The sequence below is a fragment of the Hypanus sabinus genome, chromosome 6 (genome assembly GCF_030144855.1).
Source record: "Hypanus sabinus isolate sHypSab1 chromosome 6, sHypSab1.hap1, whole genome shotgun sequence".
Taxonomy (NCBI): domain Eukaryota; kingdom Metazoa; phylum Chordata; class Chondrichthyes; order Myliobatiformes; family Dasyatidae; genus Hypanus; species Hypanus sabinus.
In genome coordinates, this window is record NC_082711.1 from 178,073,260 (window position 1) to 178,099,851 (window position 26,592).

The window sequence follows — 26,592 nt, forward strand, 5'->3', positions numbered from 1 at the left end:
AAATATGTACCTACACTAATTTCTCTTAAATGCTGGGAGTGTTGTGGTGGTGGGAAAGATGCTGGAGTCAATTATAAAAGAGGAAATTACGACACATTTGGTTAGCAGTAGAAGGATCAGTCCGAGTCAGCATGGATTTATGAAGGGAAAATCATGCTTGACTAATCTTCTGGAGTTTTTTGAGGATGTAACTATGAAAATGGTCAAGGGAGAGCCAGTGGATGTAGTGTACCTGGACTTCCAGAAAGCTTTTGATAAAGTCCCACATAGGAGATTAGTGGGCAAAATTAGGGCACATGGTATTGGGGGCAGAGTACTGACATGGATTGAAAATTGGCTGGCTGTCAGGAAACAAAGAGTAGCGATTAACGGTCCCTTTCGGAATGGCAGGCTATGACTAGTGGGGTACCGCAAGGTTCAGTGCTGGGACCGCAGCTGTTTACAATATACATTAATTTTTAGATGAAGGGATTAAAAGTAACATTAGCAAATTTGCTGATGACACAAAGCTGGGTGGCAGTGTGAAATGTCAGGAAGATGTTATGAGAATGCAGGGTGACTCGGACAGGTTGGGTGAGTGGGCAAATGTATGGCAGATGCAGTTTAATGTGGATAAATGTGAGGTTATCCACTTTGGTGGCAAGAACAGGAAGGCAGATTACTATCTAAATGGAGTCAAGTTAGGTAAAGGGGAAGTACAATGAGATCTAGGTGTTCTTATACATCAGTCAATGAAAGCAAGCATGCAGGTACAGCAGGCAGTGAAGAAAGCCAATGGCATGCTAGCCTTTATAACAAGAGGAATTGAGTATAGGAGTAAAGAGGTCCTTCTGCAGCTGTACAGGGCCCTGGTGAGACCACACCTGGAGTATTGTGTGCAGTTTTGGTCTCCAAATTTGAGGAAGGACATTCTTGCTATTGAGGGAGTGCAGTGTAGGTTTACAAGGTTAATTCCCGGAATGGCAGGACTGTCAAATGTTGAAAGATTGGAGTGACTGGGCTTGTATACACTGGAATTTAGAAGGATGAGAGGGGATCTGATTGAAACATATAAGATTATTAAGGGCTTGGACACGCTGGAGGCAGGAAGCATGTTCCCGCTGATAGGTGAGTCCAGAACTAGAGGCCACAGTTTAAGAATAAGGGGTAAGCCATTTAGAACTGAGATGCGGAAAAACTTTTTCCACGCAGAGAGTGGTGGATATGTGGAATGCTCTGCCCCAGAAGGCAGTGGAGGCCAAGTCTCTGGATGCATTCAAGAGAGAGTTAGATAGAGCTCTTATAGATAGCGGGGTCAAGGTATATGGGGAGAGGGCAGGAATGGGGTACTGATTGTGTATGATCAGCCATGATCACAGTGAATGGCGGTGCTAGCTAGAGGGCCAAATGGCCTACTCCTGCACCTACTGTCTATTCTATTTTGTCTGTTGATATCTCTAGCCAATATTCAGCATCAATATTGCTACATAAATACATTGTTTATTTGCTGGTACATTTGGGAACTGTTTGTGTATAGATTGACCATGTTTCCATGATAACTCAACGCACTAGTTCTTGAATGGAAACGCAAATTTTCTTACCCTGGGGAATGAACCTCTGTGTTCCTCGGCATGACACGTACCCTTGGGAGCACTGCAGTTCGATACCCCGCTGTTGGGCAAATGAAGCCCAGTAATGAACCTGAGGGGGTGAATCATAAGGATTAGATAATGTCCAATGTCAACAGAAATCTCTCAGAAATATACGCAGGCACTTCCCGGTATATCTACAGCAGTGGTTCCCAACCACCGGGCTGCGAGGAAACGATACGATTTGGCGGTATGAAGCGATACGAGTCAGCTGCAGTGCATCTCTTTCACTGCAGTGCAGCCGACTCATATAGCTTCATACCGCCAAATCATATCGTTTCCTCACGGCCTGGTAGCATATGCTTTGCGGTCCGGTACTGCTCCGCGGCCCAGAGGTTGGAGACCACTGGTCTAGAGAGACTCCAACAATCTCTGTGGCATGTAGCATAACACTATTACAGCACCAGCATTCCAGGCTTAATTCCTGCCACTGAATGTAAGGAGTTTGTTCGTTCTCCCCAAGACAGTAAGGCTTTCCTCTGGGTGCTCCGGTTTCCTCCCATGTTATGAGGTGTATGGATTAATAAGGGTTAGTAAGTCGTGGGCCTGCAATATTGGCACTAGAAGCATAGTGACACTTGCAGGCTTGCCCCCAGCACATCCTCAGACTGTGTTGGGCAATCTAATCTAAATCTAGAGCATCCAGAAACAATTGCACACTTTCACGAAGACCACGAAATCCAGGCATTATAGAAAATTCCTAAGTGATCTGGACAATCTGGAGTCAAGTAGACACCCTGGTTATTCCATCAGCCATCCAGAATCTTCCAGATATCTGGAAAAACTCGGAAACCCTGAGAGTGGAGCACTCTCAGAGATACCCGGATGGTCTGTTGCCTCCTAGCTGCCAGGGTCAGGGACGCCTCAGATCACGTTCACAGCATTTTGGAAGGGGAGGGAGAGCAACCAGATTATTTTGGTACCAATGACATAGGAAGGAAAAGCAAAGAAGCTCTGAAGAGAGAATTTAGAGTTATGCAGAAAACTGAGAACCAGGAGCTGCAGCATAATAATTTCTGGGTTACAGCCTGTGCCAGGCACCATTGAGGGCAGAAACAAGATGATTTGGCAGATAAATGTGTGGCTCAGAAGCTGGTGCAGAGGCAGGGCTTCAGGTTCTTGGATCATTCAGATCTCTTCTGGGGGAGATATGACCTGTATAAAAGGGATGGGTTGCATCTGAACCCCAGAAGGTCCAATAGTCTCACGGGCAGGTTTGTTAGAGTTGTTGGGGAGGGTTTAAACTATTTGGAAGTGGGGTGGGAACCAGATTGAAGGGATAGGACCAATGGTGAAAAAGCAAAGATAGCATGCAGTCAGACTGTCAGGAAGGGCAGGCAGACGATAAGACAAAACTGCAGCCTGTAGGGTGAGTATCAGTGCATTAGGGATGCCGAATCAAAAAGATACTGCAAATACAGTACTCAAAAGTGTTATATCTCTAATTGAGAGACTTTCTCCCATTTCTCTATAGGTAAAGAAAGTTGAAGTTCCTTCTGCCATTCATTTTTAATTTTATCGGATATATCTGACTGTATTTTCATAATAATATCATAAGTGATTGCTATTAAACGCTTTTGATAAGGGTTTAAGCCTAAAAATTTTTCCGTGATATGGGTTGGATAAGAAATCGGAAAAGTAGGTAGCATCATATTTAAAAAAATCTCTGATCTGTAAGTATCTTAAAAAAATGGGATCTGGGCAAATTATATTTATTAGACAACTGTTCAAAAGACATGAAATAGTTATCCAAAAATAAATCATGAAAACATATTATACCCTTTGTTTTCCATACCAAAAAAGCTTGATCCATAACAGAGGGTTGAAAGAAAAAATTAGATATAATAGGACTTGATAAAATAAATTTATTCAAGCTAAAAAATTTACAAAACTGAAACCATATTCGTAATGTATGTTTAATTATTGGATTAAACATTTGTTTATTCAATTTAGAAAGACCAAAGGGAAGCGAAGTCCCTAAGATTGAAACCAATGAAAATCCTTGTGCAGAATTACATTCAAGGTTAACCCATTGCAGACTGACATTAATATCCACATCTTGTGTCCAAAATATTAAATATTGAATATTAATTGCCCAATAATAAAATTTTAAATTCGGCAGTGCCAAGCCACTGTTCTTTCTGGATTTCTGCAAGTATTTTTTTACTTAACCTAGGATTTTTATTCTGTCATATATAAGACGAAATTTTAGAGTCAATAGTATCAAAAAAAGGATTTAGGAATAAAGATTGGTACCGATTAGAAAAGATATAAAAATTTAGGTAAAATAGTCATCTTAATAGCATGAATTCGACCAATCAGTGATATAGATGGTGAAGACCATTTAGTAAGCGATTGTTTGACCTAGTCTATTAAAGGTAAAAAATTGACGTTAAATAAATCCTTACGTTTTTTAGTGATTTTAACACCTAGATAAGTAAAATAATCCATAACCAATCTAAATGGTAAACGTCTATAAATTGGAACTTGCATATTTAAAGGGAAAAGTTCACTCTTATTAAGATTCAGTTTGTAACCAGAAAAGTTACTAAACTGAGCGAGCAAGGATATAACAACAGGAATGAATTTGCTACTTTAATGGCTAGAAGAACTATTTTATTGAATTGGAAAGAGATGAATCCTCCAACTACATCTCAGTGGTTTTCCCCAAACCATATCCTGTTTAAACTTAGAAAAAATTAGTAGAGGCACCTTTGATCCTTCAGTTAAATTTGAAGAAACTTAAGAGGCCATTTATTCAATACTTTCAATAGAATGTAATTTGATATTTTCCGATTGCTTTATATTATTTATTAATTTGAGTAGAGGAGCAGAGTTGATGACATTAATGACTTTATCCGATATAATAGCCCAGCTTTGTTTAGTTTAGTTTACTTTGTTTTTGATTTTTCATTTGGGTTTTTTTTTCATCCTTTTATGTCTATATTAAGAATTTGAGAGGTCAATCATATTGGTGTTACCTATAGTTTCTACTCACATGTGTTAATTGCCAACAATGTACTCCCACTCCCTTTGTACTATTATGACTGCTATGTATGTGTCTTTGAAAATTTAATAAAAGATTGCAAAAGAAAGAAAAGTGTTATATCTCAATGCACGGAGTATAAGACAATGCATAGACCAGTTAGCCTGACATCAGTGGTGGGGAAGATGCTGGAGTCAATTAATAAAGATGAAATTGCAGCACATTTGGATAGCAGTAACAGGATCGGTCCGAGTCAGCATGGATTTACAAAGGGGAAATCATGCTTGACTAATCTTCTAGAATTTTTTGAAGATGTAACTATGAAAATGGACAAGTGAGAGCCAGTGGATGTAGTGTAACTGGACTTCCAGAAAGCCTTTGATAAGGTCCCACATAGGAGATTAGTGGGCAAAATTAGAGCACATGGTATTGGGGGGTAGGGTACTGAACGGGATAGAAAATTGGTTGGCAGACAAGAAACAAAGAGTAGGGATTAACGGGTCCTTTTCAGATTGGCAGGCAGTGACTAGTGGGTTACCGCATGGTTCAGTGCTGGGACCACATCTATTTACAATATACATTAACGATTTAGAAGAAAGGATTAAAAGTAACATTAGCAAATTTGCTGATGACACAAAGCTGGGTGGCAGTGTGAAATGGGAGTTGGATCTTAGGAGAATGCAGGGTGACTTGGACAGGTTGGGTGAGTGGGCAGATGCAGTTTAATGTGGATAAATGTGCGATTATCTACTTTGGTGGCAAGAACAGGAAGGCAGATTACTACCTGAATGGTGTCAAGTTAGGAAAAGGACAAGTACAATGAAATCTAGGTGTCCTTGTTCATCAGTCACTGAAAGTAAGCATGTAGGTACAGCAGGCAGTGAAGAAAGCTAATGGCATGTTGGCCTTAATAACAAGGGGAATTGAGTATAGGAGCAAAGAGGTTGTACAGGGCCCTGGTGAGACCACACCTGGAGTATTGTGTTCAGTTTTGGTCTCCAAATTTAAGGAAAGACATTCTTGCTATTGAGGGAGTGCAGCATAGGTTCACAAGGTTAATTCCTGGGATGGCAGGACTGTCATATGTTGAAAGATAGGAGCGACTGGGCTTGTGTACACTGGAATTTAGAAGGATGAGAGGGGATCTGATTGAAACATATAAGATTATTAAGGGATTGGACATGCTAGAGGCAGGAAACATGTTCCCAATGTTGGGGGAGTCTAGAACCAGAGGCCACAGTTTAAGAATAAGGGGTAGGCCATTTAGAACGGAGTTCAGGAAAAACTTTTTCACCAGAGTGCTTTGGATCTATGGAATGCTCTGCCTCAGAAAGCAGTGGAGGCCAATTCTCTGGATGCTTTCAAGAAAGAGTTAGATAGAGCTGTTAAAGATAGTGGAGTCAAGGGATACGGGGAGAAGGCAGAAACAGGGTACTGATTGTGGATGATCAGCCACGATCACAGTGAATGACTGTGCTGGCTCAAAGGGCCGATTGGCCTACTCCTGCACCTGTTATCTATTGTCTATAAGAAATAAGGTGGATGATTTTGTTGTAATATTACAGATTGCCAGGTATGATGTTGTGGCCATCACTGAATCATGGTTGAAGGATGGTTGTAGTTAGGAGCTGAATGTCCAAGGTTACACGTTGTATCAGAGGGATAGGAAGGTAGGCAGAAGGAGTGGCATGCCCTGCTGGTAAAGAACAGCAACAAATCAGTAGAAAGATATGACATAGGATCAGAAGACGTAGAATCCTTGTGGGTTGTGATCTGCAAGGGTAGAAGGATCCTGATAGCAGTATATACAAGCCTATAAGCAGCAGCTGGGAAGTGGACTACAGATTACAATGGGACATAGAAAAAGCATGTCAAAACAGCAATGTTATGATAATCATGAGAGATTTTTACACGCAGGTAGATTGGGAAAAAATCAGGTTGGTAATGGATCTCAAGAGAGTGAATTTGCTGAATGCCTATGAGATGGCTTGCTATTGAGCCTTATAAGGGATCGGCTATACTGGATTGAGTGTTATATAATGAACTAGAGGTGATTAGGGAACATAAGGTCTTAAAGGAACCCTTAGGAGGCAGAGATAGTATGATTCAGTATGACTTGAAAGTTGATAATGTTACGAAGGTGGAGCAACTCTGAGGGGCCGAAGGGTACAAAGTCGCCCCCTCCTTTTTGAGAATCGCAAGATCGCTATTATTTCGGGTCTGAGACCCAGGAAATGAGAGCGAGACACCCAGAATACACAACCAGGTGGAATGTCCCCTGACATCAGCGGAACGGAACCACTGACTACTGCTATTGTCTCTTGGAGAAGGAATTGTGTATAGAGTACTGTACTATTCATTGAAACCCCTCAGGGGACGACCAGAGTGGTCTGGTTGAGGGATTGCATCATCCCAACCTGACTGACATCTGAGACCCTGTGAGTAAGGATAAAAGAGGGGTCTGGGGAACACCCCCGAAGTAAATTGGAAGGAGGTGCTAGCAGGGATGACAGGACTTGAATTTCTGGGAAAAATGAGGAAGTTACAGGATAGATTGTTTCCAAAAGCAAAGAAATACTCAAATGGCAAAACAGTACAACCATGCTAACAAGGGAAGTCAAAGCTAATGTAAAAGCAAAAGAGAAGGCACACACAAAGCAAAAACTAGCAGGAAGATAGAGGATTGGGAAACTTTTAAAACCTTACAGAAAGCAACCAGAAGAATCATTATGAGGGAAAAGATGAACTAGATGAGTATTTTGCATCAGTCTTCACTGCAGAAGACACTAACAGTGTACCAGGTGTTGAAGGGTGTGTGGGAAGAGATCGAGTGCAGTTATTATTACAAGGGAGGTAGTGCTCAACAGACTGAAAGAGGTAGCAGTAGAGATATTGGAGGAATTAGTAATTATCTTTCAAGAATCATTGGACTCCAACATGGTTCCAGAGGACCAGAAAATTGCAAATGTCACTTCACTCTTCATCGAAAGAGGAAGGCAAGAGAAAGGAAATTATAGACCAGTTAGCCTGACCTCAGTGGTAGGGACAATGTTGGAATCGATTATTAATGACAAAGTTATTAAGTACTTGCTGACAAAGGGCAAGATAAAACAAAGTCAACAAAGTCAAAGTCCTTAAGGGAAAATCTTCCCTGATGGAATTCTTTGAGGAGATTACAAGTAGGATAGATAAAGGGGATGCAGTGGATGTTGTATTTTTGGACTTCCAGAAGGCCTTTGACAAGGTGCCATGCATGAGGCTGCTTACCAAGTTAAGAGCCCATGGTATTACAGCAAAGTTACTGACACAGTATTGGTAAGAGGCATTGGTAAGAGGTAGCAAATGGAAATAAAAGGGTCCTGATGAAGGGTTTCGGCCTGAAACGTCGTCACTACCTCCTCCCATAGATGCTGTCTGGCCTTGCTGAGTTCTGCCAGCATTTTGTGTTTTTATTGGAAATAAAAGGATCCTTTTTTGGTTGGCTGCCAGTAAGTAGTGGTGTTCCACAGGGGTTGTTGTTGGGACCACTTCTTTTTATGCTGTATATCAATGATTTAGATGAGGGAATAGCTGGCTTTGTTGCCAAGTTTGTAGATTCTATGAAGATTGCTGGAGGGGCAAGTAATGTTGAGGAAACAGAAAGGCTGCATAAGGACTTAAACAGATCAAGAGAATGGGTAAGAAAGTGGCAAATAAAATACAGCGTTGGAAAATGTACGGACATGCACTTTGGTAGTAGAAATAAGTGTACAGACTATTTTCTGAACAGGGAGAAAATCCAAAAATCTGAGATGCAAAAAGACTTGGAAGTCCTTGTGCAGAACACCTAAAAGTTAACTTGCAGGTAGAGTCAGTGGTGAGGAAGACAAATGCAATGTTAGCATTCATTCCAAGAGGTCTGGAATATAAGAGCAGGCATGTAATGCCGAGGCTTTATAAGGTACTGGTGAGGCTTCACCTTGAGTACTGAGAAGAGTTTTGGGCTCCTTATCTGAGAAAAGATGTGCAGGCATTGGAGAGGGTTCAGAGGAGATTTACAAGGATAATTTCAGGAATGAAAGGGTTATCATATGAGGAATGCTCTGGGCCTGTACTCGCTGGAATATAGAAGGATGAGGGGGGATCTCTTTGAAACCTTTAGAATGTTTAAAGGCTTAGACATATTAGATGTGGAAAGGGTGTTCCCATGGTGGGGGAGTCTAGGGTAAGAGGGCATAGCATCAGGTTAGAGGGACATTCATTTAAAACTGAGATGCAGAGAAATTCCTTTAGCCAGAGAGTGGTGAACAGAGAGTAGCCACTGTGGAGGTCAGTTCGTTGGGTGTATTTAAGGCAGAGTTTGATAGGTTCTTGATTGGCCATGGCATCAAAGGTTACAGGGAGAAGGTTGGGAGTGGGGTTGAGGAGGAAAAAAAAGGATCAGCCATGATTGAATGGCAGAGTAGACTCAATAGGCCAAATGGCCTAATTCTGCTCCCATGTCTTATGGACTTCCACAGATGGTGGGAAACAGGACAGCGGGGAGCTGCAGGTCATCAGGAAACATTCTTCGTCATCCAGTTGCATACAGATCTGTAACTGCAGGATGAACTGCCTGCAAAGCAGCATTTACCAAAGACCAGCAAGTCCACAATGGAGTCTGGAGGTCACAGGCCTGACATCTACATGTCTGGGCCAGAGAATAGTTGGAGGCCTGATGTCTGAGAGTCCTGGTGGAGGCCTGTCTGCGTGGGTGGGAAAAGGGCTTGCTTTGCTGCTGTTGTTGTTTGTGTTGTTCTGCTGAAAGGATCGGTGAAGGTCAGGACAAGGTACAGTACCTGTAATTGGGGAAAGACGGGATTGAAGGACACCAGCTTGTAATGTTGGCTCAGCTTCTTCTTGCTTGGTTTCAGATTATTGAAGAGCTTCCCCCGACAGATGGGTCTGGAAACAGTTGTCCACGTAGCCCAGAAGTTCTGCATCCAACGCAGGGTGCTGCTATACAACAGGATTCGTGACTCGGTGCTTCCTGAGTGTGCAACAGTAGTTATTACCAACTGCCCCAAAATCTCAGCGCCCACCAGCACAGCTTGGGGAGGGAGCTCCACTCCCCAGGTTACACTTACTAAATCATTCTGGATTTTTCAAAAAATGTAAAAAAACAATGTGCTCACTCACAGCAAAGTGTAAACACCTGGCCTCCCCATCCGGGACACAGACACATAGAGCAGTATAACTCACACCCTTCTGGTACACAATCAGTCACACTAGTGTAAACACCAGTGTAAATGCAATGTCCCAGCACACACTCACACTCGTGTCAGAATCAGAATCAGGTTTATTATCACCGGCATGTGACATGAAATCTGTTAACTTAGCAGCAGCAGTTCAATGCAATACATAATCTAGCAGAGACAGAAAAAAATAATAATAAATAAAATTAAACAATAATAAATAAACAAGTACATAAATTATATATATTGAATAGATTATTAAAAAATGTGCAAAAAAAGGAATATTTTATATTAAATACATTGAGGTAGTGTCCAAAGCTTCAATGTCCATTTAGGAATCAGATGGCAGAGGGGAAGAAGCTGTTCCTGAATCGTTGAGTGTGTGCCTTCAGGTTTCTGTACCTCCTACCTGATGGTAACAGTGAGAAAAGGGCATGCCCTGGATGCTAGAGGTCTTTAATAATGGACAGTGCCTTTCTGAGACACCACTCCCTAAAGATGTCTTGGTACTTTGTAGGCTAGTACCAGATGGAGCTGACTAGAAGCTGAAGCCTTCTGCAGCTTCTTTCAGTCCTGTGCAGAAGCCCCTCCACACTAGACAGTGATGCGGCGTGTCAGAATGCTCACCATGGTACACTGATAGGCTGCACCACGGTAAACATGCTGTTCCGATACACCAGTGTAAATATACTGTTCCAGTACACACACACACTCGTGTGAACACCAGTGTAAGTATACTGTTCCAGTACACACTCGCGCTTGTGTGAACACCAGTGTTAAATATACTGTTCCAGTACACACTCGCACTTGTGTGAACACCAGTGTTAAATATGCTGTTCCAGTACACACTCGCACTTGTGTGAACACCAGTGTTAAATATACTGTTCCAGTACACACTCGCACTTGTGCGAACACCAGTGTAAATATACTGTTCCATTACACACACACACTCGTGTGAACACCAGTGTACACATACTGTTCCAGTGTACACTCACACTCGTGTAAACACCAGTGTAAACATACTGTTCATGTTCACATTCACTCTAGTGTAAATACTCACCATTTAAGTACATACTCACTCACACAAGCATAAACCAGCATACACAGGGTCAGTCCTTGTGGTCACACTCACCTCTGCCTGATGCATCCAGGTTCATCATTAGCGAAAGGTTGAGATTCCGTGATCGGAAGAGTTTATAGGAATCATGCACCTCTCCATCTGGTAGGGTTTCCAGGTTGTTCGAAGAGCACAACGCAACGCTGTGGTGGTCAAAGGGGTTTCCCTGGCAGATCCACTGGAGGTCAATGGTGAGGTGCAGGTCAGGTAAGTGAAGAAAGCAGCAGTCATCATACCTGTGGAGGAAGTAAACAATGTCACAGTCAAAGTAACATTTATTACCAAAATACATACATGTTACCATATGCTACCTTAAGGTTAATTTTTCTACAGGTACTTACAAGAAAATAAAGAAAAACAATAGAATTTATGAAAAACTATACATAAACAAAGACTGACAAACAACTAATGGGCAAATAAAAAAATAACTAATACTGAGAATGAGTTGTAGAGTCCTTGAAAGTGAGGTGAGGCTGTAGGCTGTGGAATCAGTTCAGCTGAGGTGAGTGAAGACCTTCATTCTGGTTTAAGAGTCTGATGGTTGTAGGGTAGCAACTTTTCCTGGACTCTGTGGTGTGGGACTTAAAAGCTCCTGTATCTTTTTCCAGATGGTGGCAATGAGAAGAGATCATGGCCTGGATGGTGCGGGTCCTTGATGAAAAATGCTGCTTTCTTGTGCAATGCTCCATGTAGATGTGCTCAATGGTGGGGAGGATTTTGCCTGCGAAGTACTGGGCTGTACCCACTACTTTCCTGTTACTGGGCATTGGTGTTTCCATACCATACCAGGCCACTGTTTTGCAAAAAGTCAGCATACTCTCTCCTGTGCATCTTTAGAAGTTCGTCAGAGTATTAGATGATATGCTAAATCTATGCAAACTTCCAAGAAAGTAGAGGTGTTGTGCCTTCTTTGGTTGGCAGTTACTTGTTGAGTGTGATGGGGCGATGCAGTCACTGAAGCCCATCATACCCAACCCCTGATTAGAATAAAAGCTCACCCAATGTCTAACAAATCCTCTGTACTTGCAAGATGATAAACCTCACATGAACCCACACAGCATTCTCGCCATTCTCACATTTTCTCTCACTTCAGCGCTGCCTCAATACAGAAATAACAGAGAGACAAAGAGAAGTACAAGAAAGACAGGGGAGAGGACAGAATAAGAAACATGTGTAGAGGGGTAGGGACTTACTTTGATGCAGTTCGCACATTGACATCTAGGTCGCCTGCAAAGCAAAATTGGCAATTCTTCCAGATGAACTGTAACTTGCTCCATTCCCAGTGCATGTTCTCAGTGGTGTTGTATGGATCCTGTAGGATGGTAGCACGTAACCAGAGGAATTCATGACAACCATCCCCTCCCACTCTGCTCTGCAATGACATCCACCCCACCTCATGCTCACAAACCCTCCTTTCCCCTTGCCACCCAACACTCTCTTCCTTCCCAAAACCTCACAGTGCTACTGTCTCAATTCCCGCCACTATCAGTTAGGGGCGTGTACATTCTCCCCATGACTGCATGGGTTTCCTCCCATGTTCCAAGGATACATAGCTTAGGGAAAGTATGTTGTGGGTATGCTACGTTGGCAACACTGCATGACAATCCTCAGACTGTGCCGGTCACTGACGTAAATGACACATTTCACAGTATGTTTCAATTTGTCAATGAACATGTGACAAATAAAGATAATTTTTAATCTTTCTCCCTCAACTCTTCTTTCCCTCAGCTTCACAACCTCCCTGACTCTTTCCTTCCCTCCATTTCTCACGCCCCACTCACATTATCTTCACCTTGTAATATACCTCACTCCACCTCTTCCCCCTACAGCAGCTTCCCCACTTCCATTTCTCTACCTCACCTTTCTTCGGCCTTCATCCTCTCCCTGCTTCCCTCCCTCACTCTCCCCAACCTTCTCCCTACAGACTCATGATAATTCACCCCCCTAGTCTCTCCCTCCCTCCTCCCCTTCCCACCCCTCCTTCTCCTGTTCCACCTCCCCATGTTTACAATGCCCCTAGCCCTTTCTCTCTCTTCGAGCTCCTACCTCAGTAGCAAGCTGGTGCAGGTTGGCTTGCTCAATGTCCATTCTCCAGGTCCCATGGAAAAGCAGCCGGCTCTTGTCCCACCAGGTGAGGGGTGGGCTTGGGTCCACCGTGGGTTTGGTGAGGAGATCGATGGCCTGCCCAATCAGTGTCCAGGCTGGGTCCCAGCATGGACCCCATACAATGGTGAAGAGGGAGACCTGGGCTGAAGAGGCAAAGGGAAGTGGTGAGGAGCCCAATCCGGCTTGACCAGAAGCATGAGAGCCAAATGCATCAGTACTTACACTCAAAGTCATGGTACCATTTCAAAGGGGGCATGTTCCTCTCGATTACAGCATCACCCCAGGGAGCTCCCAGGGACAGCTTCACCTTTCGCCTTGCACGGGGTCGTCCATCCTCCTCGGACCCAATCAGCTTTCCCGAAAGATTCCAGTCTCGTATCTCAAACAAATACCGAGGGTAATCACGGATTCGAACTGCAGGGATGAACATGTGGTTAGTCAACATCATCACCATCCTTTCTCTGCTCAGTCACTCAGAGACAGTTTGAGTCTCTCAGACAAGAGACGCTCTTCCTTGGACTGTGGGCATTGAGAGATACAAAACCCTGAAGGCATGTACCACCAGGCTTGGTAAGTGGGAGGCCTCTAAAAGTGAAATTTTGTAAGTACAAAGCTTGTATATGTTGTCAGAATAAAAGGTAAAGATAACAAATGTAGGTACATGGAATCTTGGTTTTCAAAGGATATTGAGACCCTGGTTCCAAAAAATAAAAGGAAGTGCATAGCAGGTAATGGCAGGTAGGAACAAATGAGGTGCTTATAAAGTATAAGAAATGTAAGAGAACACTTAAGTAAATTAGGAGGGCCAAAAGAAGGCATGAGGTCGCCCAAGCAGACAAGGTGAAGAAGAATCCTAAAGGTTCTACAGATATGTTAAGAGCAAAAGGATTGTAAAGGATTAAAATTGGTCCTCTGCGAGATCAGAATGGTAATCCACGTGTGGAGCCAAAAGAGATGGGGGAGATCTTAAGTGAATTTTTTGCATCTGATGGAGATGAACACAGTCTATGGAAGTGAGGTAAAGCAGCATCAACTTCATGGATCCTATACAGATTACAGAAGAGGAGGTGTTTGCTGGCTTGAAGTAAAGTAGGGTAGATAAGTCCCGAGGGCCTGATCATCTGCTCCCTCGGACCTAGCAGAGATATTTTGAAATCATCCTTAGAGACAGGTGAGGAACCTGAGGATTGGATAGCTAATGTTGTTCTGCTTTTAAGATTCTAAAAATAAACCAGGAAAATATAGGCTGGTGAGTCTGACATCAGTAGTGAGAGAGTTATTGAAATGTATTCTAAGCGACTGGATATATGAGTTCTTAGATAGACATGAACTGATTACGGATAGTCAGCATTACTTCGTGTGTGGTAGGTCAGGTCTAACCAATCTTATCAAGAAGAAAGTTGATGAAGGCAAGACAGTGGATGTTGTCTACATGGACTTCAGCAAGGCATTTGACAAGGTCCTGTGTGGGAGGTCGGTCAAGAAGGTTCAGTCGCTCAGTATTCAAGATTAGGTAGTAAATTGGATTAGACACTGGCTTTGCAGGAGAAGCCACAGAGTGGAAGTAGATGTCTGCCCCTCTGTCAGGAGGTTACGACTAGTGGAGTGCTGCAGGGATCAGTGCTGTGTCTATTGTTGTTTGTCATCTATATCAGCGACCTGGATGATAATGTGGTTAACTGGATCAAAAGAATTGTGGATGACACCAATATTGGGGGTGTAGTGAACAATGAGAAGACCATCATGGCTTGCAGTATGATTTGGACCAACTGGAAAAATGGGACATGGAATTTAGTGCAAATGTTGCACTTTGTTAGGACCAAGTCTTATACGGTGAACGGTAAGGTACTGAGGAGTGCAAAAGAAGTAAGAAGTAAGAAGAACAGGTTCATAATTCATTGAAAGTGGTATCACAGGTAGATAGGGTTGTAAAGAAAGCTTTTGGCACATTGGCCTTCATAAGTACAGGAGCTGAGATGTTATGTTGAAGTTATATAAGACATTGGTGAGGCCTAATTTGGAGTATTATGTGCTGTCTTGGTCACCTGCCTATAAGAAAAATGTAAATAAAGCTTGAAAGAGTACAGGGAAAATTTCCAAGCATTTTGCCAGGTCTGGAGGACATCAATTACAAGGAAAAATTAACAAGGTTACTTTTTTTCCATGGAATGTAGAAGATTGAGGGGAGATTTGATAGAGGTATACAAATACACAAAATTATGAGGGGTATGAGGGTAAATGCAAACAGGCTTTTTTCACTGCAGTTGGGTGGGACTACAACTAGAGGTCTTGGGTTAAGAGTGAAAGCTGGAAAGTTTAAGGGGAACATGAGGAGAATCTTCTTCACTCAGAGGGTCGAGAGAACATGGAATGAGCTGCCAGCACAAATGGTGCATGCCAGCTTGATTTCAATATTTAAGAGAAGTTTGGGTAGATATATGGATGGTAGAGGAGTGGAGGGATATGGTCCCTGAGCAGGTCAATGGGAGTAGGCAGTTTAAATGGTTCGGCAAAAGGGCCTGCTTCTGTGCAGGACTTTTCTATGAATCTATGTGACAGCAATAAACCAATTAAACCCTTGTACCAGATAACCCTGATATTGCTAGCTCACAGAAAGCATCTTCCACCAAGGTCAATAAAACCTTTAAAAAGGACAAAGAGAGGATGCAGAGGAGATTCACCAGAATGCCGTCTGGATTAGAGAGCATGTCATATGAGGATAGGCTAAGCAAGGAGAATGAGAGGTGACTTGATAGAGGTGGACAAGATGGTAAGAGGCACAGAAAGAGGGGAAAGCTAGAGACTTTTTTCCTAGAGTGGAAATGCCTATTATGAGAGGGCATAATTTTAAAGTGTTTGGAAAGTATGGGGGGGGGGGGGGGGTGGAATGCCAGAGGCAGGCTTGTTTTTTTTAAAAAAACATGAGTGATATGTGTATGGACTATATATGTGCTGTACTATATTCTACATTCTTTAAAGTACCCAGATGAAAGTTGGAAGTGGGGTGGGAGAGGAGAAAGAGGTGGAGAGAAGGGGACAGGTGAGAAGTGAGCAAAGGAAAGGGATGAGGTTATGGAGGAGGTTGAGATGGAGACAGTGACATTGCGTCAGTGGGAGAGAAGGTATGAAGATGGTGGGGGGGGGGGGGGGGAGAGAGTTAGAGTGTGAACACAAGGAAGATCAACCACACTGCCCCACCATCACATTTTCCAACTCAAGCCAAGACCCCTCAGCACCCCCATCCCCACCCCTCAGTCTCACCAAGAAACGCTTTGGCTTGGAACTTCACCTGCCGGCACCAGTGGATGAGGAGCCGCAGGCCGTCCTGGGGGAAGGGGCTGGAGCCGTCCAGCCTTTGCATCTCCTCCTGCACACGCTGTGCGCCGTGAGTGGAGGCCTCGGCCGTGGCCCTCAGCTCCAAATCAGTGATCAGCCAGGTAAGCAGGGCCTTGCGCATGGGTGTGTTGGCATAGAGACGTTGAGAGCGTTGCACGTACATGTTGATGTTGGTCTGCTCCAGTGAGGCATAGAGGTCCTCAATCTTGCGGGCGGGCAGCAGCTCACCATGCTGTTTGCGAAGGGCAGTCACCTTGGCATCCAGCAGCTTCAGCCTCTTGGCGCTCTCCTTGCTCTCATCCTTCATCAGCTCATAGTCATCTCGCAGCTTTACCTCAAAGACGCTGTCCAGGAAGACGAAGGAGAACTGGCCCAGGCGGAGGACTATGTTGGAGGGCAGTGGTCCCGCTGGTCTCCCCTCCCGCGGGGGACCGCCAACACGGTGCAACGCCTTCAGCCAGTTGGCCACGGTCACACACTGGTCGAAGGCACTGGAGAAATCGTAACGGAAGGGGAACTCTGCAGAGACGCTGGAGAGCTGGATGGCCCACATCCCGGCTCTGGAGCCTGGAAGTGGATCCCACAGCTCCCTCTGCACCTCAGCCTCCCTGAAGGAGAAGATGTTGTGGCCGTCGAAGACCAGCACCAGCTGGGAGGCCTGCAGCTGCTTCTCCTCACCCTGCACCTTGCCTGCCACATTCGCTGCCCGCAGCTGGACCACGTGCTCAGGGGCAACTTTTGCCCTGACTGTCAGGTTCTTCAGCTCCAGCTCCAGACCGACAGACCTCCTACCCACACTGTCCTCGCCCACTGGCAGCTTTCCCGCTGCCAGGCTTGCCCGCAGGCTCTGATGCATTTGCCTGGCCTCCTGGAGGTGATGGTAGAGGAACATGTGGCTGGTAGGATCCCACTGTACATTGACATCCTGCAGGGATCGCAGCTGGAAGAAAGTGAGGGAGTTAGATGCACATCCATCATGCACCCCAACACCAGAGGAGAGGGGTGAGAGCAGCCTCTCACAGAATCAGAATCATGTTTATTATCATGGACAGATGTCGTGAAATTTGTTGTTTTCTAGAAGCAACACAGTACATCAGAAATTACTATAAACTCCAATTGATCAAAATAAGTGTGCAAAAAGAGAGCAAAATAATGAGATAGTGTTTGTGAGTTCCTGGACCCATGTTTAGAAGAATGATTAGAGTTTTGAGAGGGATTCATTTTTGGGAGGGTTTTGATTTACTTTTTGCCAGTTTGGCACAACACTGTGGGTTGAATGGCCTGTTCCAGTGCTGTACTGTTTTATATTCTGTTTTATCTCACGAGGGGTGATCTCAAATTCTTAATACATATAAATATATAATGCTAATAAAATTGATTCTTGATTGAAACCTATTAAATATTGAAAGGCCTAGACAAAGTGGATGTGGAGCGAATGTTTCCCATAGCAGGGGAGTCTAGGACAACAGGGCACAGCCTCAGAAAACAAGAGATGAAGAGAAATTTATTTCACTGGGGTGGGGGGAGGGGTGAATCTGTGGAATTCATTACCACAGGTGGCTGTGGAAACCAAAGTGGTTGATAGGTTCTTGATTAGTCAGGGTATCAAAGGTTACAGGGCAAAGGCAGGAGAATGGGGATGAGAGGGATAATTAATTGGCCATGATTGAATGGCGGAGCATACTTGATGGGCTAAATTAATTAATTCTGCTCCTCTGTCTTATGGTCCAATGGACTGTTCAGAAATATGATGGACCCCTTAGAAAAGGTTCCCACCCTTTTTATGCCATGGACCAATACCATTAAGCAAGGGGCCCATGGACTCCAGGTTGGGAATCCCTGCCTTAGGTCCTAGACCCCCATCAATGCAAGCTCCACCAGAGACTGCATGGTTTTGAAGTTCAGCCCCTGCCCTGAGGACAAGTTCAGCAGCTACAGTGGTCAGTCACACTCTCAGTCAAGACAGCTGTGGTTTGGGTGAAACACTGTTTTGGGGGTGGGAGGGAGTTCAGTGTGAACTCTGATGTTCAACAGGGAGGACCATAAGAGGATGGCTGACTCTGGTCCTTAGGTGGTGTTTTGGGGGAGATTATAGGACATATATGGTAGGGCAGTGGTGACGTTTGGAGGTGCAACATACGTTGACGAGACAGCACCTGCAACTCAAAATAATCTGTGCCAGGGAACTTAAAGGTGGCCCATGACCGGAGAGGCAAAACAAGCAGAAATTGTTATTAATTCATTATTGTGTTTGACTGCAGGAATATAAAACCCCTTCATTAGGAGACAAGAGGAGGCCATTTGGTCTATCAAGGTGGCTATTTGGTGCCACGGTAGCATAGCAGTCATCATAATGGTATAGAGTCAGTGTACCGGGTCCAATTCCTGCTGATGAGTTTGTACATTCTCCCCGTGACTGTGCTGGTCTCCTCCAGCTGCTCCAGTTTCCTCCCACATTCCAAAGCTGCAAGAGTTAATAGGCTAATTGGACACTTGGGTGGTGTGGGTTCATTGGCCAGATGGGGTTGTTACTGTGCTTTATCTATAAGTAAAAAAATAATAAGTCTTTGCTGTACCAACAATCCTACTCCCAATGTAATCTACTCCCCTGTGATTCTCCCAGCTACACCGGGTATTATGTACAGCGGACAATTAACCAATCTGTACATCTTTGTGATGTGAGAGGAAACCCAAGCACCCCGAGAAACCCTACCACAGGAAACTCCACACAGTCAGTGTCCAAACTCTGGACTGGCACTGAGAGCCAGGAGCTCCAAAGGAGAGCGTTGGTCTACCCGGAGATAACACCAAAGGTAAACAACTAGTAAATAATAGTCAAAAAAGCAACACAGCTGCCCATGTATTCAATAACACAGGAAATTCTGCAGATGCTGGAAACCCAGAGCAGCACACACAAAATGCTGGAGGAACTCAGCAGGTCGGGCAGCATCTATGGAGGTCAACGTTTCAGCCTTTTAACTTTTCCACCTATCCCTTCCCAACTTGTCACTTCATCCCTCTCTCCCAGCCACCAATCTTCCCTCTCACTTGGTTTTACCCATCACCTTCCAACTTGTACTCCTTCCCTCCTCCACCTTCTTATTCTGGCTTCCTTTCCAGTCCAGATGAAGGGTCTCGGCTAGAAACATCAACTGCTTATTCCCCTTCATAGATGCTGCCTGACCTGCTAAGTTCCTCCAGCATTTTGTGTGTGTTCCACATATTCAATTGCATACTCTGGAAAACAATGCATCTCTAGACAACAGAAAACTATCTAGAATAGTTCAAAGAGTTAACACAAATTAGCAATAAATCAGATAGCTTTGCGAGCTTTACCCTCAGCTTGTCCACCTGACTATAAGTTGACAGGTTTCCCAAGGAACCAAGCTTTAGATGGTCTGGAGTGCCTAGCTCTAGTCAGAAGTCACTTTATCCAGCAAATCCTCACCTCAAAAGACCAGCCATGTGTGAAGAAAGCGGCGGTGAACTGGGATACTGAGAGAAGATGTGTGGGGCTATTTTTCAGATTAGGATGGAGCTGTATACTGTTCGTTATATCTTTCTCCACTGCGAGGGATAAGCTCTCCACTTCACTGATTAAACTCTCCACACTGTTGTCAACAGACACGGATTTCACCTGCAGAATGCTGGCACCTATCCAACAGAAAAGAATTTTTTTTTAAAACTTTAGCTTCATTTGTCAAATGCACATCGAAACAGTGAAATGTGTCGTTTCCGTCACCAACTAACACAGTCAGAGGATGTGCTGGGGGCAGCATGCAAGATTACCATTCATAGCATGCCCACAATTTACTAACACTAACCCACATATTTTTGGAATGCGACAGGAAATCAGACTGGAGGAAACCTACACAGTCATGGGGAGAATGTACAAACTCTTCAATTGAACTCAGGTCACTGCTGCTGTAATCAGTGTTATGTTTACCACTATGCCACCCTGCGGATGGGTGCCCATTGGCTGGCATGAAATGGTTGGCCATGGTGTATGCTTCTATGGGATGAAAGAATCAGCTGAGAGATATTGGAATATCTCCCAATTAACACATCAGCCAGCACCTAGGGAAATTCAGGGCAGATACGAACACGAACCCCTCTGGCAACACTTTCATCTGCAAACTGAATTTTTAAAGCAATCTGTCCTCTGCAAGGATGTGGAAGAACAGCCTCGTCAGAACCCTCCAGAACAGAGGCGGGTCCAGGATCCTGGCAACCACACAATGACAAACCGTAATTGATGGAAGGAACATAATTAAATGATAGGGACACATGCCTGTCTTTGGAGTGGATGGGTGAGAGGGAAGAACAGGGCTTGTTTTGCAATTGTTGCTTGTTGTGTTCTGTCAACCATTATGGGGGATGCTATGTTGACGCCAGAATACGTGGCAAAACTTGCAAGCTGTTCCCAGCACATCCTTCGGTGTGTTAGTTATAAACACAAATGATGCATTTCACTATTTGTTTTGATGTACACGTGAGAAATAAATTTGAATCTTGATCTTGAGTTTAGAAGGTGGAGGAGGTAATCTGATCAAGGTGAATAAGACCACCACATTCACATCAAACACCCATCCATACTAATCTCATCTCCCGGCTGTAGCATTCTATGTCTGGACAATTAGATAGATGATATGGAGAAGAGGGACATCCATTTAGAACAGAGATGAGGAGGGATTTCTTTAGCTAGATGGTAGTGTATCTGTGGAATTCATTGCCACAGATGGTTGTGGAAGCAAATTCATTGGGTGGGGGTCAATAGATTCTTGAATGCCCTGTCAAAGGTTACAGGGAGAAGGCAAGAGAATGGGGTTGAGAGGGATAATAAATCAACCATGATGGAATGGCAGAGCAGATGTATTGGGCCAAATGGCCTAATTCTGCTTATGGTCTTCCTGTCTAAGATGTATCCTCAGGCAGGGATCGAGGAAATAACAGGCTACAATGAGTGCAATTAAAAACCACTTCTGAACAGGGGTTTGGTGGAATTACAAACTCCAAGGTGAAATGAGGTTTGTAAACAGACTGATCAAATTTCTCAGAAACACAGATTAGCAGAAATACTCAGCAGGTCAAGAAGTATCTGTGTGGAGAGTAACAGAGTTAACGCTGAAAATGAAACATTAATCCTATTTCGTTCTCCACTGATACTGTCTAACTGGCTGAGTATTTCATAAACAATATATTCTGCAGATGCTGGAAATCGAGAGCAACACACACAAGATGCTGGAGGAATTCAGCAGGTCCGGCAGCATCTATGGAAAGGAATAACAAGTCAGCATTTCAGGCTGACATTCATCAGGACTGGAAATGAAGGGAGAAGTCAACAATTTCATCAGGCTTCTGTCCACTTCTTTTCCAGTCTTGATAAGGGTCTCAGCTCGAAATGTTCACTCTTCCATCCTCTCTATAGATGTTGCCTGACCTACTGAATACCTCCAGCATTTTGAGTGTGTTGTTGAGTACTCCTAACATCACCTATTGCTATTTGAAATATCAATTCTTCAGTTTTTGCTCTTGAACCTATCTCTGCTGGGAACTGAAACAGATTCAAGATTCAATATTGCTTAATGTCATTTCCAGGACACTTGTAAAGGAGAACTAAATAATTGTTACTCCGGACTGTATGCAGCACAAAAAGAACAATAATTTTTAAAAACAATAAATATAAATACACAAGATAACTTATATACACAGACTGATTGTATTTCATAAAGTGATACTATAAGTACAAGAATATCTGTCCATGGTATGACTGACAGCAAAAGATAAAGTAATGGTGGAGTGATGGGTAAGTGGGTGGAGGTGTTGATCAGCCTTGCTGCTTGGGTAAAGTAACTGTTTTTGAGATTTGTGGTCCTGGCATAGTTGCAATGTGGCTTGCTCCCTGATGGGAGTGGGCCAAACAGAACAAGGGTAGGTAATGATAGACAAGATACAGATCATCAGAAGACGTTTGAGGAGCTGAATAGCTTACTCCTCTATCTAACTGTCGGGATTCCAGTGTAGGAATGGAAAGGAACAGAAATCATTTGTGACTTACCTGCTGTACTGGAGAGAAAGAAAAGCGTGATGTCTTCCAGTTTAACATTCACTCTGGAGAAACGAACCTTAGGTTCACTGTTGAAAACCAGATCCTCATGCATAGAGTCACATTCTATGATGACAGGGTTCTCTTTTGAAGGTGCCTCCTGACCTCCCTGTATCAAAGACAATACCTTTGACAGACACTGCACCGCCGTCTCCACAATCTCCACTTGTAGCTCACTTACTGTGCCGTCCAGGTGCAGAGTGTTGGTATATTCACTGGTTAGTGATGGAGCCTGGCTGTAACTCCCCTGGAGACAGAGGGGGGACAGGGAAAGAGTCAAAGTCCGTTTATGCACCCATCCCACACTCCCAGATACTACACCTATGACATACAGGGCACCCGTCCCACTAGTCACAGTGGATTACACCCCCAGTACTCTCCAGTGACTGTTTGGCACACCGTTTCATTCTACATTAACACGATCACATCCAGTCAAATGAATCACGTTCCCAAGCTCCCAAGCACCATGTCAGGTGACACTCTGCACCCACCAACCCCATGTGACTCCAATGAGACTAGGCAGTATAACAGGTCAGCACAGATTAGATGGGTTGAAGGGCATGTTTTCTGCTGTAGTGCTCCACGACTATGATAAATTTCCTGAGTTCAATTCCCACCACTACCTGTAAGGAGTTTGTACATTCTCCCTGTGACTGCGTGGGTTTCTCCGGGTGCTCTGGTTTCCTCCCACAGTCCAAAAATATACTGGTTGGTTGGTTAAGTGGTCATTGTAAATTGTCTCATAACTAGGCTAGGGTTAAATAGGTGGTCGCTGGGTGGCACAGCTCGTTGGGCTGGAAGGGCCTGTTCTCCGCTGTATTTCTAAATGAAATGAACTAAATTTCAATCTCAGTAGCCTATACTTCCTGTTATTGGGGAGACAGGCCCTGTAATTATTTTTTGAATTTATAATAATTTCATATGTTTGTACTGTATTGCTGCCATTAAGCAATTTGACACACAAATCAGTGATAATAAATCAATAAAAACACAAAATGCTGGCAGAACTCAGCAGGCCAGACAGCATCTATGGGAGGAGGGAGTAATAAATCAAATTCAGATTCATACACGGTAGGACACAGCCTGTCATTCCTCAGTCAAATGAAGATCATATCTCAGAGGTCTACATATACACTAGACCATGCTGTAGGCAAAATTTCAATTCCCCCATCCCTCTCCAGTCACTTGATGTGATCCCACCCGCCCTCTCTTACCTGCAGGTTCATCACATCCACGACAAGAACATCTCCCCACACGTGGGTGTTGGCTGGAGGAGGTGCTCTCAGTACTTGTGACCCCTCGCCTGCTCTCCACCAAAGGCTCTTCAGTGCCAGGTTCCCTCGCCAGTGTGACTTCAGGTGTTGGATGTCTGTGGGCACAATGAGGTTCAGTGTGTTACTGACCATACAGTAAATCCACTCCACCCCACAGGGCATGTCCTCCATCATATACCTCTCCTGTGAGGTTCAATGTGTAACTGACCATTAGGTAAGTGCACTCCACCCCCGACAGTGTCCTCCATCACGTACCTCTCCCACACTGCATCCAGGCTGCTTCAGACATGGAGCCCAGCATTTCTAACTCAAAGCAGAACTCAGACTCGGCACAATAAACCAGCATACCCCTACCATCCCTCTGAAAGAGTTCTCCTCCCCGAGTCAATAGACAATAGACAATAGGTGCAGAAGTAGACCATTCGGCCCCTCGAGTCTGCACCGCCATTCTGAGATCATGGCTGATCATTCACTATCAATACCCAGTCCCTGCCTTGTCCCCATATCCCTTGATTCCCCTATCCATCAGATATCTATCTAGCTCCTTCTTGAAAGCATCCAGAGAATTGGACTCCACCGTCTTCCGAGGCAGTGCATTCCACACCTCCACAACTCTCTGGGAGAAGAAGTTTTTCCTCAACTCTGTTTTAAATAACTGACCTCTTATTCTCAATCCATGCCCTCTGGTACTGGACTCTCCCAACATCTGGAACATATTTCCTGCCTCAATCCTATCAAATCCTTTAATTATCTTAAACGTTTCAATCAGATCCCCTCTCAATCTCCTCGATTCCAGTGTGTACAAGCCCAATCTCTCCAATCTCTCTGCGTAAGACAGCCCTGCCATCCCAGGAATCAACCTAGTGAATCTACGCTGCACTTCCTCAATTGCCAGAATGTCCTTCCTTAAACCTGGAGACCAAAACTATACACAATATTCCAGGTGTGGTCTCACCAGGGCCCTGTACAAATGCAAAAGGACATCCTTGCTCTTGTACTCAATTCCCCTTGTAATAAAGGCCAACATTCCATTTGCCCTCTTCACTGCCTGTTGCACTTGCTCATTCACCTTCATTGACTGATGAACTAGGATTCCTAGGTCTCTTTGCATTTCTCCCTTAACTAACTCTACACCGTTCAGACAATACTCTGCCCTCTTGTTCCTGCTTCCAAAGTGGATAACTTCACATTTATTCACATTGAATGACATCTGCCAAGTATCTGCCCACTCACCCAGCCTATCCAAGTCTCCCTGTATTCTCCTAACGTCCTCTTCGCATGTCACACTGCCACCCAGTTTAGTACCGTCAGGAAACTTACTGATATAGTTTTCAATGCCCTCATCTAAATCGTTGACATAAATCGTAAAGAGCTGTGGTCCCAATACAGAGCCCTGTGGTACCCCACTAGTCATCTCCAGCCAGTCCGAGAAACACCCATTCACTGCTACCCTTTGCTTTCTGCCAACCAGTTTTCTATCCATGTTGAAACCCTGCCCCCAATGCCATGAGCTCTGATTTTACTCACCAATCTCTTATGTGGCACCTTATCGAATGCCTTCTGAAAATCTAGGTACACTACATCCACTGGCTTACCCTCGTCTAACATCCTTGTTACACCCTCAAAAAACTCCAACAGATTAGTCAAGCATGATTTGCCCTTGGTAAATCCATGCTGGCTCGGCCTAATCCTATTACTGCCATCAAGATATGCCACTATTTCGTCCTTAATAATGGACTCAAGCATCTTCCCCACGACTGACGTTAGGCTAACAGGGCGATAGTTCTCCGTTTTCTCCTTCCCTCCCTTCTTGAAAAGTGGGATAACATTAGCCACTCTCCAATCTTCAGGAACTGATCCTGAATCTAAGGAACATTAGAAAATGATTACCAATGCATCCGCAATTTCCTGAGCCACCTCTTTTAGAACCCTCGGATGCAGACCATCTGGACCCGGGGATTTATTAGCCTTCAGTCCTATCAGTCTACTCATCACAGTTTCTTTCCTAATGTCAATCTGTTTCAATTCCTCTGATATCTTATGACCCTGGCCCATCCATACATCTGGGAGATTGCTTGTGTCCTCCCTGGTGAAGACAGATCTAAAGTACGCATTAAATTCTGTTGCCATTTCCCTGTTTCCCATAACAATTTCTCCCAATTCATTCTTCAAGGGGCCAACATTGTTCTTGACTATCTTCTTTCTCTTCACATAGCTAAAAAAGCTTTTGCTATCCCCTTTTATATTCCTGGCTAGACTGAGCTCATACCTGATTTTTTCTCTCCGTATTGCTTTTTTAGTTAAGATCTGCTGTTCCTTAAAACTTTCCCAATCATCTGTATTCCCACTCATCTTAGCCCTGTCATATTTCTTTTTCTTTAATGCTATACAATCTCTGACTTCCTTTGTCAACCACTGTGGCCCCTTCCCCCTCTTTGAATCCTTCCTTCTCATTGGAATGAACTGCTTTTGCATCTTTTGTATTATCCCCAAGAATATCTGCCATTGCTGATCCACTGTCTTTCCTGCCAGGGCATCTGCCCATTTAACTTTGGCCAGCTCTTCCCTCATGGCTCCGTAGTCTCCTTTATTTAATTGCAGCAATGACACCTCTGATCTGCCCTTATCCCTCTCAAATTGTAGATAAAAACTGAAATGTCCTGAAAATGTCTTTTTTACTATTTACTCAGCTTCCTTCTTAAGGAAAAAGCAAAAACCAGGACTGGCCCTCTTCTCATTACTACTATCAGGGAGGAGGTGCAGGAGTCTGAAGACACACATTCAACATTTTAGGAACAGCTTCTTCCTCTCCACCATCAGATTTCT

The 26,592-nt window shown here is 44.0% G+C and overlaps 1 protein-coding gene across 4 annotated transcripts in view; it reads right to left on the reverse strand.

Moving 5' to 3' along the window:
- The window catches only part of LOC132396156 (bridge-like lipid transfer protein family member 2), a 110,074-nt gene that overhangs the window by 48,165 nt on the left and 35,317 nt on the right, over positions 1-26,592 (reverse strand). For all 4 annotated transcript variants that reach the window (XR_009512882.1, XM_059973691.1, XM_059973690.1 and 1 more), the window contains exons 13-22: positions 23,707-23,861; positions 22,445-22,739; positions 19,835-20,040; positions 16,312-17,326; positions 13,273-13,464; positions 12,991-13,193; positions 12,138-12,256; positions 10,960-11,180; positions 9,432-9,622; positions 1,581-1,680 (exon numbers count right to left, since the gene is read on the reverse strand). Coding sequence is in view for 3 of the 4 variants with exons in the window: in XM_059973691.1 (XP_059829674.1) it covers positions 1,581-1,680; positions 9,432-9,622; positions 10,960-11,180; positions 12,138-12,256; positions 12,991-13,193; positions 13,273-13,464; positions 16,312-17,326; positions 19,835-20,040; positions 22,445-22,739; positions 23,707-23,861 (2,697 nt within the window). In the remaining variant the exon portion in view is untranslated. The remainder of the gene's footprint in view (positions 1-1,580; positions 1,681-9,431; positions 9,623-10,959; positions 11,181-12,137; positions 12,257-12,990; positions 13,194-13,272; positions 13,465-16,311; positions 17,327-19,834; positions 20,041-22,444; positions 22,740-23,706; positions 23,862-26,592) is intronic.